The 22,544-nt window shown below is 40.8% G+C and overlaps 1 protein-coding gene across 2 annotated transcripts in view; it reads right to left on the reverse strand.

The window, feature by feature from the left end:
* The window catches only part of DOCK5 (dedicator of cytokinesis 5), a 234,853-nt gene that overhangs the window by 6,766 nt on the left and 205,543 nt on the right, over positions 1-22,544 (reverse strand). For both annotated transcript variants that reach the window (XM_036240517.1, XM_036240516.1), the window contains exons 41-48: positions 19,425-19,566; positions 17,516-17,597; positions 15,470-15,554; positions 14,931-15,017; positions 12,946-13,122; positions 9,229-9,312; positions 8,476-8,613; positions 5,948-6,114 (exon numbers count right to left, since the gene is read on the reverse strand). In XM_036240517.1, coding sequence (XP_036096410.1) covers positions 5,948-6,114; positions 8,476-8,613; positions 9,229-9,312; positions 12,946-13,122; positions 14,931-15,017; positions 15,470-15,554; positions 17,516-17,597; positions 19,425-19,566 — 962 coding nt within the window. The remainder of the gene's footprint in view (positions 1-5,947; positions 6,115-8,475; positions 8,614-9,228; positions 9,313-12,945; positions 13,123-14,930; positions 15,018-15,469; positions 15,555-17,515; positions 17,598-19,424; positions 19,567-22,544) is intronic.

Raw genomic sequence — 22,544 nt, forward strand, 5'->3', positions numbered from 1 at the left:
GTCAGTAGGCAGCTTTATGTGGTAGATAACACAATCTGGAGCCAGACCGTCGTGCCCACGTCCTACCTACACTGACTTGTGGGATCACTTGGGGCAGGTAACCCTGTTATACTTGTTTCCTTATCTGTAAAATGGGGATAATAATAATACCTTCCTTGTAAAGTTATTACAAAATGCTTAGACCAGCCTAGCACATAAGAGTATTCGTAACATGTTTTTCAGTTGCAGTGATAGATTTTTAAGCACAGTAGTAAATGTTGATTTAAGAATCATTAGATCCTATGTATAGACGAAGAGTTTAATGAAAAACAGGAGAATATAAAAATATATCTCCACAGATTATTTATTACTTAAAAAGGGAAGAATAGTAACTACACAGAAAAGAAAATGGACAAAATCTTAACCACATAATCAATAAGAGATAAAAGGAAATAATGTACTTCTGGATATACCAGAAAAGAACACATCACATAAAATTGTATAACTTAATCCTCTGCATAAGGAAACTTCACACAAACTCTAATGACGAAATTCCATAAAGTAGCTGGCTCATAATCTTTAAAAATGTCAATATTATGAAAGGCAAGGAAAGACTAAGAAAACTGTCAGAACATGGAAGTAGGGCACAGACTGACATCCCTCAGAAGAGGGGATGGGGGGTGGGGGGGGGTGGGAAGAGATAAACCACAGAACTTATATGCATGTATGCATGACCAATGGACATGGACAACTAAGCCGGGGACAGGGTGGAGGGGGGGTGGGGTGGGGGGTGCCAATGGGGTAAAAAGGTAAAATATCTGTAACAAAAAAATAAATAAATAAATAAAATTCAAAAAAAAAAAAAAAAAAAAGAAAACTGTCAGAATAAAGAACAGAGACATGGCTAAATACAATCTATGATCCTGTCCTGACTGTCTCATAACTTTCTTGTAAGTGGTTTGTTTGAATCAGGATCCAACCAAGATTCACTCAGTGTATTGGCTGATATGCTTAAGTCATTTTAAGCCTTTTAATACTTTAGGTGCCCTTGCTGCAGAATACATTCTTGCCTTCTATGAAGATACAGGATGAGAAAGTTCTAGAAAAACTGGGTTAAGGAACCACAGGAGTCACAATGGGAAACTGCTTCCAGAATGCAATTTATTTTTCTTATTTCAAATTATTCTCTCCTTTTCTAAATCATCTTTATTATTATTTTTTTTAAATGATTACATCTGAATTTTTTATATTTTGGTATTTTCCAATTGTTAGTATATTTAAGGGAGAACCACTCACTGTTATTTATCTTAAATCTGTACTAATTTAATAAAAATCATAGAAATAAATTCCAAAAAGAGACCCCAATCATTCTTAACACCAACAAAGACAAATCAACCAACCAAACAAACAAAATCAGTAACTGGCACAGAGAAAAAAACAACCATCACGCAAAACTCTACTGGATCAGTTATTACTCTATTTGAGAGACCGAGAATAAAGGTAAAAGACTGTTAGTCACTGAATTGACAGTCAAAGATGTGAGTTTCACTAGGGCCTAATTATGAACCAAACTAAACTATTAAACAACTATATAGAGTAGTACTACAGTGTCTGTGTGATTTTTTTCTTACGCCAACTTCAATAATTTTCCTGAAATATCAAAGATTAAATTATTATTATTATTATTTTTATCCTCACCCGAGGATATTTTTCCATTTTTTGTACGGATAGAGTGGGAGGGTAAGAGAGGAAGAGGGAGAGAGAGAGAAACATCGACGTGAAGGGACACATCGAGTGGCTGCCACCCACACGACCAACCAGGGCCGGGGACAAACTGCAACCGAAGTACGTGCCCTTAGCGGGAACCGAACCCAGGTCTCTCCGGACCGCAGGCCGACGCTTTAACCGCTGAGCCAAACTGGCCAGGGCAAAGATTAAATTATTTTAAAGCTTTGGCTTGGAGCCCCTACTCTGCTGGTGCAGTAAGCAGGCACTTAGTTGGCCTGCTGTGTAACCCCTTCTGGCTTCCTTAGCAAGATGCTCTGTGTTTCATAAAGTAATTCTTTTTCTGTGCCTTGGCCTTCTGTTTGCCAAACAGGATGGCTACGTTCTACTTTCTGCTAACAAAGAATTGATCCTTTATAAACAGAATACCCATCATCACCATGAAAGTGTTGATGAATACTGTGACATAATACTGGTGATAGGAGAATCAGGAGCGTCAGGTATGAATAAGTTTGAGCTGCTTTAAAGAATTTCCCAAATTAATGTTAGAAAATATTATCAGTGAGACTTCTTCTCACTCATGGGGGAAATCTGGGCAAGGGCAATAACTCATCTGCCTGGGATCATGGCACAAGGAGGACCCCATTCACCTGCTGTATGTTTGCTGGCCCACTGTATCAGCAATTACGGACTCTAATTTCCTACAGCCACTTCAAAACTGCTTTTTGAAATGGGACAGAGGATATTTTAAAAAGGAGTTAATGAAAAGAACAAAACAGATTTTTTATGCTTTCCACAAAGTAGCTAGTATCTCTTTATGGCATGGGAAAAAACCATAGTACAGAAAAAATAAATAAATCAAGTGTTACTTAATATTTTGGAATTCAAAAGATTAAAAACAGTGCAAATGCTTAATACTGGTGAATATATGATGAAAATGATATAATCACTCATATATTTCAAATGGCATTTGATATATTAAGAATTGCAAAAAAAATCTCACCCTCTGACTAGATAATACATGTTTCTGGAAGTGCATTCTACATTTGATCTTCACCAAAAGGCCATAAAGTGATCTGGGAATGTATCCTAAATAATTGGAAAGCTATATGAACATGTACACGTTTGCTATAATTCTTAATAACAAAAATGTATTTTATATTAATATAAACTAAATGTTTTTTATTAAATTTAAAATAAACTTTTATTATTATCTGTTTAAAATAATGACACAGCTTAAATATCCTATAGTAGGGGAAGGATTAATTATGGCACATCTGTACGAAGCAATGGTATATAACCATAAAAAATGACAAAAACTGATGATAAAATTATATAGCAATGTCCAGCTGGTGTGGCTCACTGGTTGAGCGTCGACCCATGCACCAAGAAGTCGCCAGTTTGATTACCAGTCAGGGCACATGCCCAGGTTGTGGGCCTGAACCCCAGTGGGGAACATGCAGGAGGTAGCCAATCAATGTTCTTTCTCATCGATGTTTTTATCTCTCTCTCCCTTTCCCTTCCTCTTTCTCTAAAATGAATAAAGAAAAAATATTTTAAAAAAATTACATAGCAATATGGAAAATGTTGATAATAAAAAGACAAAGAAGAAAGTCAAATTACCAAACTATATCTTTGCTATAAATGTAACTATGTAGAAATATCTATGTCAATGGAAAAAGATGGATAAATAATTTTGGAATACTAAACATCTGATTTCTAAGTAGGGAGACATTTGGACAGGTTATTTTTGTAATATAAATTATTATAATATGGAATTACATATCTCTGAGTAAATGGTGGGTCAGCTGGCTTGACTGATATTCAGCACTGTAATAAAGTTAAATATTCATCATGCACATTTACTCAAGCCGGTCATAAAATGGTACCTGCAATGCTTTTCCACTTATATAAAATGTATATGTGCTTTTCTTGTATTATACAATTCAAACTTAACAGTGGTTATTTCTGAGTGATGAAATTGTAAGCCTTTATTCTTTTTTCAAAATGTTTTATTGATGTTTTAGAGAGAGAGGGAGAGACAGATAGAAACATCCATAGGAGAAAGATCCATCAGCTGCCTCCTGCACGCCCCCTAGTGGGGATCGAGCCCGCAACCGGGGTATGTGCCCTGACCAGGAATTGAACCGGCACCTCTGAGTCCATGGGACAATGCTCAGTCCACTGAGCCACACTGGCCGGGCAGTAAGCCTTTCTTCTTTTAAAAGTTTCGAATACTTTTAAAAATGTCTCTGTGTGTGTGTGTGTGTGTATGTGTTGAGTGTGTGGGTGTGTATAAAACTTTATAATTAGCAAAATATTATTTTAAAACAATATCTTTAAACCAAAATAACATATTATAAATGCACTCCTTTACGATATTTTAAATTTGAACATGCAGACAGGCTCTCTGTGTTTTGGGCAAGGAAAGCTTTATATCAAAAAGCCATCAATACTCATGAAGTTAGTCCATAAATTTAACGTGATCCCAATAAAAAGAGCAACAGAATTCTAGACAAGTTAATCCAAAAGTGAGCAATGAGTAAAACTGGCCAGGTAAATTCTGAAAAGGATTACTAGACATTAAAAATCTTTTAAAACTAGAGCTTTATAACACTGGTGGATAAACACACATGTAGACAAAAAAAGTGGGGGTTGGGAGGGGCCAACAAATAGGCTAAAGAACATATAGGAATTTGATATTTTTATAAGGATGACATTTAAAACCAGTAAAGACAGTTTGCTCACTAAATGTTATAGGGAGAAATGGGTAGTTGCATGAGGAAAAAAAAGTTGGCTTCATACCTCACATTTTATACTAAATTCCAAAGAATCAAGATTTAATTATAAATAGTGAAACCCTAAAGTTAGTTGGTTTTTTTTTTTTTGTAGTCTTAGAGTGGGGAAGGCCTTCAATTATGATATAATATCCAGAAGTTATAAGATAAAATGTTAATTTATTTGACTGCATTAAAAAATCAGAACAAAATAAAACATTAAAAGTCAAAAGACAAGGAGATCTAACAACTAATGCTGTACACCTAAAACTAACACAAAATAATATTGAATGTAACTGTAATTCAAAATAAAAAGACAAAAGAGAAATTGGGGAAAATATTCAACTCACATCACAGACATGGCCAACGTCCAAATGTACACAAAAGATTTGACCACAGTTCATAGAAAATAAAACACAAACGGCTACTACACCGATAAAAAAATGCTCAACTTCATACAAGATAAATCAAAAGAAAATAATTCCTATATTAGGAAAATATTTCCCACCTGTCAGATTGGCAAAAATTAACAAGACCGATAATACATTATTTGGTGGCGAGGTGCGAGTGACCAGGCATGTATGTTGCTGGTGGGACTGTAAACTGGTATAATATCCATGGAAGTCAGTCTAGGAATAATTTTGAAAATTGCATCTATATAGGTTTAACAGAGTAATTTCACTTTGGGAATTTTTCTCATATGGATATACTTGTATATTTACAAAATAGCTTATTTTTAAGGTTCCTTGTTGCCACATCAACTTAATGTCCACCAACAGGTACAGGTGGCATGTACCATGGTGCAGATATACCACAAGATGTCTGCAGCTCAAAGAAAAGAGGAGGCTTTTTCTGTTCTGAAATAAATTAATTTTAAAGATCTAGTAAGTGAAAATAGCAAGGTAAACAGAGTTTGACATACTGCCATTCGTATAATAAGAAAGTATGGGGGCAAATATCTATTTATTTAAGTATTGCTTGTGCATCTATGAAGAGCTGCTGGAAAGGCACTGAGAACCTGAATGCTAACATCATTTGTCTCTGGAGGGTGGCACTGGGAAGGTGGAGTCAGGGACTGACAGGAGCTGTTCCACAATACATCCTTTTGAACCTTTGGAATCTCATATCTTGGCATTACATTAACAATTCATAAAATAAATATTTTTGAAAATTAAAATGATGAAAAAAATCAAGCAATGACTATAAGTTATTGTGAAAAAATCAGAATGTGATTGGGTGGGTGATAGGACTATGGTTGATCCCCTCCCCCCCATTTTCATAACAGTTGTTTATGTAAATAGTAAATAATGATATTCCTCATGAGGGAGAAAATAACCATGAACTCTGAAGTATTTCCCTTATGAGGATACTGTATCTACATTGACCAACTCTCACTTTAGTACCAAAATCAAATATTAGAAAGGAGTTACCCCACCCCTCCTGGCAATTAAAGATCAAATCCTTACCCATCGGATCCTGGTCTGGAAGAAGTGGTATCAGATGAGTTAGAAGAAGTGGAAATCACAGAGGACGTCACTGAGGTGACTGACAATCTCCGTAGTGTAGATGACATAATGTAGGGTAGCACGATGGACCCTGTGCGGCTTTGCTTCCTGTCTGTCAAGTTGGGTGGCTGGAGAACACATGAACCCTCGTGGTTATCTGGCCTAGAATTCAGCCCATGTGAAGGAAGGCAGACCTGCTTGTTTGTGGCAAGTGCCCATTTATATTGGATGGCACCCCATTCTGATTGGTTGGTGCCTGTGCTGTCTTGGTTGTTAAATAAGGAAATACTTATATTTTTACTTATAGATACAACTTAGATTAAACTTACTTTGTTTCTAAGACTACAGAAAAATGCACCATAATTTGCTGCCAGCCTACACGAGAGAGAAATAACCAATATGTTCACCTACCAATACAGTAGCAATATTCTCTGCCTACTTTTCCAGCTTTGCTTCTTTTAGGCATTTAAAAAATGAAATACTGGCCCAGTTGAAAAGTTTAGATAGAAACCACAGACCTGACACTCAAAGAGGTAAATTTCAGGAATAAGGGAACATTGATCTACTTTCAGGAGAAATGTCTCCAGTGGGATCATTGGATTATACATGCCACCATTTCAAATCTACATGTTACTGTTCACCTGGGTCTAATAAAAACCAAACTCATGAGGCGAAAGTCACAGTCTGCCATTTAAGAATTTGTGTAAAAGATGAATTTTCCTAGAAGAAAACTCTTAACTGTGGTAGGTTAGAAGGTAAATTTTTAGGAATTTATGATTGAACACTGAGATGATGGAAAGAGATGATCAAAAGATTCTCTGGAAAGAAAGGCAGTGGAGATGGAGGTATGGGAAGAAGAGAGGAGTGCACGAAGATAAATTAAGAGCTTGATTTGAGGAAAGAAAATCTGAAAATTGGGGGTTCAAGGGTAAAGCAGTTGAATCGAGCAGATAAACTTATGTTAAGGTGAGCTGATAAATAAAGCTGGGACTAAGCTTACAATCAACTGTTGAAGAAAAAACGTTAGCATATGCATCCTTCCACTCAACTTCTCAAGAGGAAAAATAGAAAATTGTAGCTGTGAGAAATGTGTTAGAATGGTCAAAAAATTATGAAATCAGCTACATGCATTGTAAAATGTACTTCATAATTCTCCACTTCAAAGGTGTGAAGAGAGTACACTTATCATCAAAATAAAAAATATAATAGTCCGGGTGGTGTTACTCAGTGGTTGAGTATCAACCCATGCACCAAGAGGTCACGGGTTCGATTCCCGGTCAGGACACTTGCCCAGGTTGTGGGCCCGATCCCCAGTGGGGGACATGCAGGAGGTGGCCAATCGATGTTCTCTCATCGATGTTTCTGTCTCTCTCTCTTTCCCTCTCACTTCCTCTCTCTCTAAAATCAACAAAGGAAATTAATTTAAAAATATATATATATATATATAACAAAATGAACAAGCAAAACCGAAACAGACTCACAGATACAGAGAACTTTTTGTTGCCTGCAAGATGGGAGGGGGGTTGGGGGGATGGGCAAAAAGGTGAAGGGATTAAGAAGTACAAAGTGGTTGTCAGACTGATGAACCTCAAAGGGAAGGGGGAGCGGTTGGGAAGAGATAAACTAAAGAACTTATATGCATAACCAATGGACACAGACAACAGTGCAGGGCGGTGGGGGGGGGAGCAGGAGTGGGGAGGAGAGGGTCAATGGGGAAAAAAAGGAGGACATCTGTAATACATTCAACAATAGAAGTTTAAAAACAAAAACAAAATGCAATTGTTGATAGATATAAAATTAAAAATATTAGGTCCAGCTGGTGTGGCTCAGTGGTTGAGCGTCGACCCGTGCACCAAGAGGTCACTGGTTCGATTCTCGGTCAGGGCACATGCCCAGGTTGTGAGCCTGATCCCTAGTGGGGGGCATGCAGGAGGTGGCCAATTGATGTTCTCTTTCATAGATGTTCCTATCTCTTTCTCCCTCTCCCTTCCTGTCTCTCTAAAGTAAAAAAAAAAATATATATATATATATATATATATATATATATATGAAAAAACTTTAAGAATTGGGCTCGACAGGATAGGGACAAGCAGTGTCTGGGATTAGGAGCACTCTGACTTCTAATAGAGTCATTCACAAAGCATGGGCCATGGACCAGCAGCATCAGCACCACCTGGGAGTGTGTTAGAAACGTAAATTCTTGGGCCCCATCCCACAACTACTGAACCAGAAACCTGGGGATGTGGCCCAGAAATCTGTGTTTTCACAAACCTTCCAGAGAGTTATGAAGGTTGTTCAAGTTGCAGAACCCCTGGTTGGCACAAGGATGGTCGCTGGTCATCAACAGCAGACCATGCCTTCTGTGACCCACCCTGGTATTTTCATGCCATACCTACGCTATTTTGACTCATTCAGCATCTGAAAAATTGGTCAATATGAAATGTACCAGAGACTAGAAAAAGCTTAAAGGCTACTTAGACAAAGCCTACCAATGTGATAACACCATAGAGTCTTTCCACTTTCTCCTTGAGTTCCCGGAAGCAAGAGGACAAGCGGTTGTGCAGCGGTTTGAGCTGCTCTGTCAGTTTCTCCCCATGGATGCGGATACCCTCTGTCAGCAGGGGCATCTGGAAAAGAAGGCACGAAAAGGAGGTGATGTGGTTTAGGAAGAGGGATAACTCAGATTTGGAGGTGGGGAAGATGGGGTGGACAGGTAAACAGAAAGACATAGCACATATCACATAAGAAAACTACTTGTCAGTGCAGTGCTTGGGAGCTGAATGCCTTGGGTCGGTGAAGCAGAGAAATACACACCTCAAGGACACAGGCAAGCCCCGAAGCGGGCAAGGGCTGCCAGACAAGGCCGGCCCATCTGAGCCCAGGGGGATTTCTGAGGATGAGGAACTGAAAGGTTTAAGCCTTGGAGTGGATGGCTGCATTTCTCTCACTGTTCACTGTAGTGAGAAAGAGATAAACTGACACAAACATCTCTCAGCTGACACAGACCAAGAAAATTGGGGACTTGAGTATCATCTCTTAAAAAGCTCCTCTCAACACTGCAGTCTAACAAATGCTGTTCCTAGGTCACTTCGCCAAACAAACAGATAGTTTGTGATTCCATGTTTGTTTTTTAAGTAACCCTAAAAGTGGTCTAGTAGATTTGAAACCCAGAGGATATCTCAGGCTTGTACACTGTGGGTGCAGTGAGCAGCTGTCCAGACACACCCCACAGTGATGCATACCTGTAGCGCTATCAGTCTCTTTAGCAACTCAATCTTCTCCTGGTCTTCAGGATGTTCCTGCAAGTACTTTTCTGTAAAAAAGGCCTAAAAGCAGAGCACATGGCGGTGTTAATGAAAACACATACCGATCTGTGTATTTGTCCCTAAAGAAAAGGGAGGGAAACCTGGGAGGCTGAAACATGTCTTCTGTTCTACGTGGTGAACCAGAAACGACTAAGTAACAGCACAGCCCTTATCCATAGTGAACAATTCAAAAAGGCAGGTGCCATATTGTGGTCTTTTTGGAATCATGCAGTTCCCATCACGAGTATATTCTCAACCACACACACACACACACACACACGAATAAAATAATAATCAGCTGGAGAGCAAAATGTCTTCCCTTAAAATAATTTTCCCAAAGAACTAAGAAAAGACCAAATGACAATACTGAAGGTATTCATTAGATTACATAGATATTAGAACGAAGAGAGCAAAAAATTAACAGGCTAGAGATGTGACTGATAGTGTTTTTGCTCTACCGCGTGATAGAGGCTGTATCACAATTGTTTCCTATTTAAGTGAAGATTAATACCTGTACTTTCTTAGTAATCACCTATCCAAAAAGCTATTTTGAGGACAACATGAGACACAGATGTAAAATGGTTTGAAAATATTAAAAGCAGGTTGCATTTATTATGTGTCAAGACCACATCACCTATAGCATCATCAATAAACATACATGGTCCCCATCGCTAAGGTCCCGTAACAGGGAAATACAACTCAACTACAAGTGTAGGTGTTACATAGGAGATCATTTGAAAGACAGACTTCATTAGGAAAGAAAAGAGAATCCTGTAGTGAACATTTCCAATAAGAGTTCACAATGGGAGTTACATATTTTCTCCCTGTGCCTTAACCTTCATTTCTGAGTGTGCTTTCAAAGACCAACATTCAACGTTGCCCTTCATTCTTCTGCTCCTCCCCCCATTATATACAAGCCAAGAGTTCCTAACACTACAGGGTACAGTTTTAACAGTGATCGGCCCATTTTATGTGGGCAACAGAACTCGTCACCCTGTGGGAAGATGATCAAGTTGAACTGTTGTCCAACCCACACTCCAACCCCAAGTTCACATGTGGAAGTCCTAAGCCTTGCTGCCTGAGAATGTGACCTCACAGGAAGGGGTAATGTGGACACAGATGCGCACACAGGGACAAAACTGTGAAGAGACACCAGGAGAAGACCGTCATGCACAAGCCAGGGAACACCCAGACTGCCCACACGCCACCAGAAGCCAGGAGAGAGGCAGGGAGAGATTCTCCTTCCAGTCCTCGGATGGAGTCAGCCCTACCCACACCATGATTTCAACTGCTGGACTCCCGACTATGCGACAATTCTGTTCCAAAGTTCTAAGTCACCCTGTTGGTGGCACTCTGTAACAGCAGCCCTACCAAACTAACACAACAGAACATAAATATAGGGAGACCAAGTGTCACCAACAGGAAGCAGCACTACACATTTCCCAAGCAGTTCATTCCAGCCAGATTCCTATTTAGAGGGACTGTGGATATAAATAAACAATTAGTATTTGCTCAAATCCTCATCCACCTTCAAATACAAGCAGTTTTAGATTTTGAAAGTGAAAAAAAATTGATATATGATAAAGTGCACTTAAATTCCCAAAGCACCTAAGTCAGGGAACATCAGAGCGCCCTGAAGTTAATTCTTCTAGCAGAGTCCCGCTGTACAACAGAAAGAGCTGACAAATGACAGCAAACAGCCCCTGCGTTATCACCAAGGCCGTGATTAAAGAACTGCCTTAAAATAGGTCACCCGTGTCAAGTAGGTAATAATGGGTACCCCAACTCACTGCAATAGGTCATGGTGATCAATGTTTAACTTTTTCTTAAGGTTAGAAATGTACAAAGTCATACATACTAACCAAAGTATAAACTAGTATTTTAAGCCAAAGTTCCTGAGATACATTTGTTTATATATTTATCCTTCCTTTGCTTTCTTTTTTCATTTAAATTAGAAGACAATAACATTAGAAAGAACTTCATATGAAGTTATTTTATATTGGCACATATGAATCTGACTTTTAGGGGCACTCTGAAATATTAACACTTAGAAAAACACATCAAAATCACTATCAGCTAGCTAACAGGAAAACATGCACATTGAAATTATTACAGTATAAAAAATTATATTTTTTGATCCCAGTTTTGTATTGAATTCCACTGTCACACTGGAAATTATTACTGAACTCTATCAAGGGCAAACTAGGATTCCTGCCTGGTGGTGAGCCCTCCGCAGAGAGGAAGATCCACAGCAGTGCCCCACACCGTAACACCACTCGGGAAGAACATTCAAGTCACACAGAACGAAGGAGGAAGGAAGCCCACATGGATCAAGCCTCAACCACAAGGCAAGTGTTGTATGATGTTCCTTATATGTAGGATGTCTCCCTTCAGGTCTCAAGTTGCTCCTGTAAAATTAGGTATTTTCCTCACTTTTTTCATAGTGGAAAACTGGAGCTCAGAGAGGTGGTCTCCCAAGAGCACACAGCGGCCAATGGGACATGGGAAGCGAGGACATGGTCACAGGAGTGACTGAGGCTAAAGCCAGGGCATCATGAACAAGTGAAAGGATGAGAATCAGCCCACTTAACATCTACTGCCTCCCCCATCTCCTTTTCTCCCTCTCATTCTCCAGGCTACTCCACAGGGTGTACTAGCCAAATGTTGGTTTACTGTCAAGAAGAGGACTCCAAAATTATTTAGCCACAAAAAGTGTACCTAATAATGACAAATTCTGCCTCTATTAATTACTGTTGACCCTTGAACATTGGGGGATTAGGGGCACTGATCTCCCTCCCCTGCTGCCCAGTGGAAAACCACTAACATTTCCACAGTGGGCCTTTCAGATGCGCAGATGCAGGTGGAAGACAGTATTTTCGTTCTGCGGTTGGGAATGTGAAAATACTGCTTTCCATCCGTGGTTGACTGAATCCATAATGCGAAAGCCAGGGACATGAAGGGCCAACTGTATTTACTGAAAAAAATCCATTTATAAGTGGACCTGCACGGTTGAAACCTGTTCTATTCTAGGGTCAACTTTATATTTACCTGGACTTTGCTTACTGAAAGCACCACCTCCCCTGAAGTGGCCCCACACCCAAACCCTACACCGTGGACTCACTTGGTGAGCACTGCTTTTGTGTTTCCCCAGAGTAACAGATACACTTTAACTAATTTAATTTCAGAGCCAGGGCTAGCATTTGTTCATGTAGCCTCAGGCCCATCGGCACAGTGGGACTCCTAGGGGCTAAATCTAAACAAAGCATGGCCCTGCCTTTCCCACAACACAGGTTGCTTCACTTCCAGAGCATCCTCCGTTGTGGGCCCCACCTGTGCACTTACTACCTCCCAGGGAAGAGGGGGAGTGGGTGGGAACAGCAGGTAAATCAACCAGATATGGTATATGTGACTGATCTTTCAGTCCCTCTACTCCAGGTGGTAGCCTAACCCAGGGGTGGGTTGCTGAGGGTCTCTAGGAGCTTGTGAGGTTGGAGACAAGCTTTTTATTAATTTCACTTGCCCATTCCAAAAAAAGGGGGGTTAAAATCTCTCAGAAAAGTGATAAAAAAATAATTCGCCAGCTGCACAATGCCACAGAGAGGAATTGAACACCCAGATCTTTGAGTTCTGTGGGGTTCCAGGGTCCCAGCCCACCTTTTCATAGTTGGAGTATCCCCCCATGACAGCCGGATCTACAATGCCATTGAGCAGCATGGAGAGAGGATGCACAGAGAGGGACCGGTCCCAGGCATGCTGCTGAACACAGTTGCTGATCCTCTCATTGGTGAGCTCCATGGTTTCGATGGCATTCTCCAGAGGGCTGATTTCCTCCTGTGACAGAGAGCAGGGGAGGGGAAGGGCATGTGAGCTCCACAGCAAAGACTGGAAAAGCCCAAGCAGTCCCCTCAAAAGGTATAAAAATTCCCACCAAGCTATAGAAGAGTGAGCTTTGCTGGTCAAAGTTATGTTTCTTGGGGCATCACACTTATTTGAAATGCTGTTGGTAATTGCAAAATAAGCTTTTAAAAATTTCCTTAGAAACTATAAAGATGGTTTAAAACTTGGAGCTACAGTAATAATCATTTCTTGGGGCAAAGCATTAACAGAAATTCTGAGAAGAAAAAATTGGAGCTGTAATAATGATTGTTTCTCAGGCAAAGCTTCCTCAGAAATTTTTGAGATCGACGACAATAGAGCAACAGGAGAGCTGACCAAGGACACGTCTGTGCCACCAAAAATGGTCACTGACTAGAGGTTCCATGCTTCTTTCATGAGGAAAGTACATGCTTTTGGAAGCCAAACATTTAGACCATATATAAGTCACCTTCTGTGGTTAACATAAGTCAGAAATAATAGGATGCACCAGAACATTCAGGCTGAATTTTGGATGAAAATGAAGTAAGATGTAATACAAATTCAGAGAGAGCCCCTCTTGTAGAAATGTCTTCAAAACCAGGTTTCAATAAAAATGGTCTCTGGCCTCATTTTATCCATTATCATGGGTAATTTAATTACCCCCTACTCCAGACTTGATTCTAAGAGTCTCTGTCCAAAAATCATATTAATCCTTGAAGAAGAAGAATTTACACTATTGGTATGCGACACGCTAAACTTCAGTTCAGATTTGTTCAAGACATATTTCTTGACCTCTTATGCCAAGTATTATGCTTTGTACCACAGTTACAAAGTGATTAAGATATAATTCATGGCTGGGAGGAACTTAACTATTTCAGTGGTGTCTCAAAACACATGAACATGTTAGGTGACTCATTAGGGATTAATGCAAGAGGTGATGGGCACAGAGAAGGAGCATCTAAGCCAGCTTGGGAGTTTTGGAGATGGCTTCTTGGAGAAGCTGGTACCTAAGCTGAATGGGTAGAGAAAATGACCCAATGTCATGGAGAGTTGAAATAGCAGAGACTGAGCAGTTCAGTTCCAGTAGATCCACAGGACACGTGGTGGAAGAGCTGAGTCACAAAGACCCTGTATGAATGTGCTTAGGAGTATGGATTTCACACTCTAGGCACTGGGGAGCCACAGGGCAGTTTTAGGTATGAAAATAATACAATCAGGTTTTCATACTCTGAGGCATTGAGGAAAATGGACCTCAAAAGGCCAAGGCAGGGAGGCCAATTAAGGGTTTTTTCAATGGCATCAACCTGGAGGTCAACGAGGGATTAGAAACAGGGCACATAGTATAGGCTGGAAATAAAGGAAAGAGACTTAGAAAACACTAAAAACAGGCAGCTTTTGGGAGTGGTGACAATGAAAGCGTCTAGGATGACTGCTGGTGTGGTTAGCTGAGAATAAAGAGAAGTTCTGAGAGAGAAGAATGTGATTGACAGGGAACTCAAGGAGGCATTCCAAAAATATTTTCGGGTGCTGGCAAGATCATGGAGAAGACGACACTCCTCTGGTCATAAAAGAGTCATTCATTGTGCATAACCTTTAGGGGTGGTGCTATAACATCAGTTTTACAGAGGCGTTCTATTAGACAAGCATGTCCTTTATTTCTCTTTTGGAAAATAAAGCTGGCCAGAGGAGGCTGGCTGAGCTAGTGAGAACCGAGGAGGGGGTCAACAAAGGTTCTCATTATATTTGAAGACAGATTTGTCTGACTTCTAGTTTTAATGACTCACCATTGAAATCTGTTTGACTTCAAACCACTTGAGAATCCCAGGAAAGGTGTATGCAGTCGTATATGTAGTCCTTTCAATCCACATGGTCTGGTGGAAAGAAGAGGGAATGCTGGTCAGTTCCCAGGCTTTTAAAATGGCAAAACTCTCTGGTTCTGTTAAATCAGATTCCATCTCAAATGCCTCCTTAGAGAATGGACCATATTTTTTCTAAAAGTGTAAGAATTCTGGATGTTCAAAGCTCAAAGGATCATCTCCTTGGGCCCTCTCTCCCTCTGGATGGGAAGGTTGAAGTCCAGAGAGGTGTGACTTGCTCAAAGTCAACATGGTGGCAGGCAAACTGGAAGCAGAGCCAAGTTTCTGGACTCCTGGTCTAGAGTTTTCCACTCAGATGACAGCCTGCTGTCTTGGTAATAAGCATGCGAAGCCTCTATCTCTGGGCCACCATCATTTCTGAGGGATAAGCTGGTTAGCTGGCTGGAAGGCCACCACTTTGGATGTCAATTTTACCTTGTTCTAGAAGCCCAAAGGGTGGAACTCACAGCAAATTCATTGTCTGGATCCTTTTCTCCTTTGCGGAACGGCCGGGAATATTGGAACTGTTGTACTTCATTGGCTCTGTAGTAGCTGGGGAAAGACACAGCCACAATGTTGTCATAACTCTTAGAAAAGCACTCCGTGATCTGACTGCAGCAAAACTTGGGAAAAGGCTGTGATCTTCCACAAATCGAGTCTCATCCACTAAGCTCTCAGAACCAACAGTCTCCACAATGAAGGCTGATGTTGGGGCACAATCAGATTTTACTGTACTCCTTAATTTTATTATTTATGAATCGGTTTCACAGCTCACAATTTAAAAAGGCATGTGTATTTATGACCATGTTTGTAATCTTATCTTACTATAACAGTGCTACCGGCCCTACTAGCATCTCGGCTTCTTAGAAGGAATTAGACCGCCTGTCATTGGGGAACTCACCCGGCGAGGCAAAAAGCTACTACTGACCGGTGAACCCTCTGAGCAGATATAAGAGCTAGAGGATCTAACCCTGAGAGTGAAGTTCCTGAGTTCCCTCCATCTGCTTATAGAAACAAAACTCCCACATCCTTTTGTTACCAAGGTCCTGTCTCATACTGAAAATGGAACGACAGTTACTATAGTCTAAATGTTTGTGTCCCCCCAAATTCCTACGTTGAAATCTTAACCCCCAATGTGATGGTATCAGGAGGTGGGCCCTTTGGGAGGTAATTAGGACATGAAGATGGAGCCCTCATCAATGGGATTAGTGCCTTTATAAAAGAGCCCAGAGAGCCCCCTCGGCCTTTCCCCCTGTGAGAACACATTGAGAAGATCTATGAACTAGCAAGCAGGTCATCAGACACCTAATGTGTAGCGCCTGGATCTTGACTTCCCAGCTCCCAGAACTGTGAGAAATCAATTTCTGTTGTTTACCAGCCACCCGGTCTATGGAATTCTATTACAACAGCCTGAACAACAGAAGGTCTTTCAAACTGGAATGAATTGAAGACTTTGGTTCGGATGTACTTCTATCAGGGATGGAGAACGTCTGGCCCTCGGGCCACATACAGCCAAAAAAATCAATACCAGCTAACATCACATGCCTCACCAAATTAGCCTGACCAAACATAGCAGGCTAATTTTTCAGTTGGTAATTTTCTATGGCCCTCGAATTATGTTATAAATATCCAAATGGCCCTTGGGAGAAAAAAGGTGCCACATCCCCTTTAAACTAAAAGGGTGTGAGAGAGACAGGTGTTTTAAAAATAGCTAAGATCTTCTCTGGCAGTTTGACTCAGCATTAGAGTGTCGGCCTGAGGACCATGGAGTCTCAGGTTCGAACCTGGTCAAGGGCACATACCTCAGTTGCAGTTTAGTCCCAGCCCTGGTTGGGGTCATGCAAGGCAACCAATCGATGTGTCTCTCTCACATCGACGTTTCTCTCTCTCTCTCTCTCTCCCCCCTTTCCTCATACTCTATCTGAAGATAAATGGAAAAATACCTTCAGGTGAGGATTAAAAAAAAAAGCTAACATCTGGAAACAGCCCATCAAGTGTCCATCAACAGATGAGTAGATAAAAAACTGTGGTATATTTACATAATGGAATACTATGCAGCTGTGAAAAAGGAGCTCTTACCCTTTGCGATGGCATGGATGAACCTGGAGACTATTATGCTAAACAAAACAAGCCAGTTAGAGAAAGACAAATATCACATAATCTCACTAATATGTGGATTCTAATAAACAGAATAAATTGACGAGCAAAATAGGTCCAGAGACATGGATACATGGAACAGATGGACAGATTTCAGTGGGGAGTGGGGTGGAGGGGGTGGAAAGAGATTAACCAAAGATCATATATGCATATATGTATAACCCATAGACACAGACAATAATGTGGAGAATGCCTGGGGTGGGGCGGGGATTGGGTGAATGGGGGCAAAAAGGAAAAAAATGGGTGACATCTGTAATATTGACAATAACAGAAAAAAACAGCAACAAAAAGAAAACAGTAATAGCGTTTACAGAATAAAATAAAAACAACAACAAAAACCAAGAAAACACACTTACTTTAAGATCTGCTCCGGAACTGGTTTATCCTTATAGCCGGGCGGCAGACTCATCACTGGCTTGACGGTGAAACACTGCATGTCTGAGGGGCTCACTAAGGAAGGATAAAGAACTGGGCCATGAAGCTGTCATAGGCAGAAAGCCCGCCTATTCCTACTGCTTTACAAATGGAAATGGCACTTACATTGACCATTCTCCTTTACCAAATGCCAGGACCACACTGAAAAGGGGCTGCCTTTCGTATTACCCAAAAAGCCTTATTAAGTCATCATCCTAGGACTTTTTTTTGGTCAGACACCTGACAAACAACCTTCCCAGAGGAAAATAGGAGATACGAATGAAATATTTTAAAAAAGGTGATCAGAAATTGTCTTAAATTGTTTCTTTTGGACAATCTTCCTCTTAAGTAGCCAGAGGATCTGAGAAAACCCAGATCACACATTGGGAAGTGAAGCCAGGCTTCAAACTGGCTCAGGGGTAAGGCTTCCTCTGACCTAATGATCTGATCTTGGCAACGTCTTCTGTTGTCCTCACCAGAGCAGATAAATGGTTTCCATGTCTACAGCACTTAGACTACAGTTTAAGTACCTGCATCTAGAACTACCAGTGTCTCCAGGTGAAGTGTGCCATCCACCTGCGCCAGAGTCACTTATTCAAAATTCAGAATTAGAATTCACAGCTGCTGAACTAGAATCTCTCCATGTTGATTCTCTTCTGTGTAGTAAGATCTGAGAACCACTGAGCCATGCCTTAGGGATAGAGTTTATAGCATTTTCACATAAATTATCTCCTTTTTATTTTGATCCTCACAGAACTGCCATTAGGTATTTAGGGAAAATAGACTTATACTCACACCTTGTAGATGAGAAAACCAAGGCCTGGATAATTGAAGCAACTGGGCAAGGTCAAAGGGCTCTGCAGACAGTACTGACGGCCAAACACCAGGACTCCTGTTTCTAAATCCAATTCTTGAAGATCTCTTTCCTTGCCACAGAAAGTCTATGTTCTCTTCAAGAAGGTACCTCTGTTGTTTTCTAAACCTCCATACCCAAGGATTTACCTTGGAAGACCCTTCTTTTCCAACCATCCACTATGGGTTAGTAGGCACTACTACTCTTCTCTTAAAGGTCTGTCCAGTGAACTATAATTATTATCTATCTTTCTACAGCCATTTACCAATCTATAATAACAGCTAATATATATTGAATTTTTATTACATATCAGGCACTGTTCCTAGTATTTTACATATATTTATGTACTCAATCTCTATAAGAACTCCAAGAGGAAGAATGATCATCATTCCTATTTTATACATGAGAAAATGGAGGCACAGAGAACTTAAGTAACTTGCCCAAAGTGACATCGTTACTGATAGAGCAGTTTGCCTCCAGAGTCCATTTTCTTATGTACCATGCCACGCTGGCTCTATCTTATCTCTCTCTCTTTGAATAATGTTCAATTTCATAACATTTTATTTTGGCATAAAGCCCATGAGAAAATTTTAAAAGTAACTTTGTTATGAAGCCCTTAGTGTTAGCTTTTTGTTGTTGTTGATAATGCATGTAATTGATTTTTTAATAAGTCATGGTATGTTATAGAAAAAGAGCTATACATCCTAATCCAGAATTCAGAACAGAAAGTCTATGTTCTCTTCAAGCTTCCCATATGGCTCTAAATTATATTCTGTCCTGTGCAAGATTTGCTTGTCATCTCTCTCCTTTGATTACTTCATAACCACGAGATGAGGATGTTAGGGTCTCAAAGCTTTTACAGTATAAATTATATAGACTGGGACACTGAGTCTGAATGGTTAAATGAGTGGTCTGAGTATAAAACACATCTGTGTTCAGAGTCGGGATTGAACGCTTAGCTTTTCTGGCTGGGCCAGGTCTCTCTGTGGCAAGGATACACTGCTTTGCAGAGCACTTGATTTCCTCCCCTGGGGGTGTGGTGCTGGTCATCTTCTCAGCATTGGGGAACTGGGTCAGCAGCCTCAGGCTGAAGTCTTCTCGCCTCTCATACTCCTTTCCCCGGTAGATGAAGATTTTGTTCTGCAGGTCAAACACAGCAGGGTGCATAATTAAAGATCAAGAATGAAGAGTTCTTGGTACTGAGGAAGCCATGGTACCCCAGCCAAAGTGCAACCTACCATTAGATTCTCACTGAATACCTACTACCTGTCTCACAGCAACCACCAGATCTGACAAGAGCTCCTGGTTTATTTGGGGAGTCAGTCACAGGCAGTGCTTCTCAGAGTGTTGGCACAACCACAGCCAGTGCAGGCTATGCTGACCCACAAGAAAACAAGGAGCTTGTGCCCTAATGTAGATCCATGGCCCCAGGAATGCTGTTCAGTTTAGCTGATATTTTTCTTTGTAAGACTTTCTCAATGAAGGAAGTACATTAATTTATAATTCAGCAAGCTCCATTACTCATCATGATCCAGGAACATTTTGTGGACCAGCACTCTGAGTGACACAGCCATGGGGAATGTGAAAGTACAATGAGAATCAAGGCAACACCTTTCCACACAGTGACACAGTCACAACGACAGGAAGAAGTCAGAGCAGTCCCCACCAATCCTGAAAATCACTGTGGATGGATTAAAATAAAGAAATCTCGTGGGCCCCAGGAATAGGAGTAATTTGTCTCATAATGGTTGTTTCCCATGTAATTTCAAATAAAGCCATGTTTTGAGGGTTTCTGCTCATCTGATGTTCATTAGATGAGTACTTAGTTTTGATTGGCAGCCCACTCATGATCCATTTTAAACTGAAACTTGGGCATGCATTGTTCTGTAAAATATTTCTAAACCATTCATCCATTCACATAAAAAATATACATTGAACAAACAGTAAATATTCTAGACACCAGGCATACAACGGTGACCCTGCTCTCACAAATCTTACCTTCCAGTGGCAAGAAACAGAAAATGAACAAGTAAATATAATAATTTTAGATAGTATAAATAATGCAAAGGCAATATACCTTCTAGACCAAATACGGAAGGCAGAAAAACTGCCAGAACTTTTGGAATAGATGATAAAATTTTTCCAAGCTGGGAGAGATTTATGTGACTGATTCATGCATTATAAAATTCCCTCATTCAGGCAAAACTATGTGGACAAAGGATCAGAATATAATAAAACACTAACTGTATGATGGGGACGATAGCTATGAAAAGAATTCGACAAGCAGAAGGTCGGCAGAAACTGGCTCAACATGAAAGACAGAGCTTCAAGAAGACACGGGACTTGTTTGGGCCTATGCGAGCCCATAGGGTAAGGGGAGGAGACACAAGGAGAGAGATAACCAGGCATGATAAGTGACAAGAGGAATAAGGCACAAGGACAGGAAGTATGGAGTCAGGCAGAAGAGCCTGGATGATGAGCTGGGACGCGAAGGGAGGCTCAAGTTCAGGGAAATCACTGGAAGCTATGGAAGGAAAGGGCACACGATGAAAGAAGCAGTGTGGACAGACTAGTCCAACTGCAGGAATTCGGACAGGATGAGTGGGAGGAGGAGGAGCTCAGGATCTGGTGTTTGACTCTAGTGTTTGCTAAAGGGCCACAGGCATTGGGGAGTTAACAAGATTCTGAGACTACTGGCCTCAGAGCAGGAAGAACAGAGGTGCCATTGCCAGAAAGAGGAGGAGACTGGGTGGGATGGGGGGAGGAGATCATATAATTTGCATATTCTAAGTTTGAGGAAATTGTCCATAACTCAGAAGGGCATTTAGGTTATATCCCCATGCCTATATTACAGCAAAGCACACTATAGGAGTTGAATAAATGGTCATTCAATAAATGGATTAATTTCCCCCCTGTGACTCTGTTCTTTCCAGTATTCTTATCTAAGTGGGTGGCTCCACTGCCCCTCCAATTATGCAGGCCAGAAACCTCGGAATCATTCTTGACATCTCTCTCTTCTCACCCACGTAGCCCCGTCGATTTTCAAATACTGTTACTTCATTTCTGTGATTCTAATCTTTTCATTTTTCTCTAAAGCCACCTCCCTAGGCCAACCTGTCTTCTCTTCCTTGACATTTACAATAGTCTCTAGTGGCTTATCTACACACACCTGCCACGCATTCTCCATACACAACCAGATAAACCTTGCCAACTCCAAAAGTCTGCAATGGCTCCCCACTGCTGTCAGGATGCTGACAACACCCTTCGTAACCCCAAGGCCTGCATGCTTTTCCCACCCTTCCTGCCTCACCTGCCCCACTCACCCAGCTCCTCTGCTCTCAGTGCACGGCATGCCTTTTCCTATCCTCTCTACCTCCTTAATGCCCAGCTCACCTTTCAAAGTGCAGCTGATGCTGACATTCTCTGGGAAGTTTTCCCTGACTCTTAAAAAAAAATTCAGGTATAATTTATATATAGTAAAAGCTACCCCTTTCAGTATAAAATTCTGTGAGTTTTGACAACAATCAAGGTACAGAACAGTTTATCACCATCAAATAATGTCCCCATGCCTCTTTGTAGCCCAGCCTTTCCCTCCCATCCCAACTATCAGATAACCACTGATCTGTTTTCCATCCCTATAGTAAGTGTCGGCTTGGCCACAATGTCATATAAATAAAATCACAGTGTAATGCAGACATTAAAGTCTAACTTCTGCTCAGCCGGTGTAGCTCAGTGGTTGAGCCTCAACCAATGCACCAAGAAGTTGCTGGTTTGATACCTGGTCAGGGCACATGCCCAGGTTGTGGGTCCCATCCCCAGTGTGGGGCAGGAAGGAGGCCAATCGATGTTCTCTCTCATTGATGTTTCTATCTCTCTCTCGTTCTCCCTTCTCCTCTCTCTAAAAAACAATACAGAAAAAAAGTCTAACTTCTACTTAGCATAATGCATCTGAGATTCATCCATAAGGTTGTGTGTATCAGGAGTTTATTCCTTTCTATTACTGAGTAGTATTCCATTGTATGACTGTATCATAGCTTGTTTATCCCTTCACCAGTTGAGGGACAGTAGGGTTCTCTCCAGTCTTCGGTGATTATGAATAACGGTACTATAAACCCTCA

The sequence above is a fragment of the Molossus molossus genome, unplaced genomic scaffold (genome assembly GCF_014108415.1).
Source record: "Molossus molossus isolate mMolMol1 unplaced genomic scaffold, mMolMol1.p scaffold_m16_p_4, whole genome shotgun sequence".
In the NCBI taxonomy this organism is placed as follows: Eukaryota; Metazoa; Chordata; class Mammalia; order Chiroptera; family Molossidae; genus Molossus; species Molossus molossus.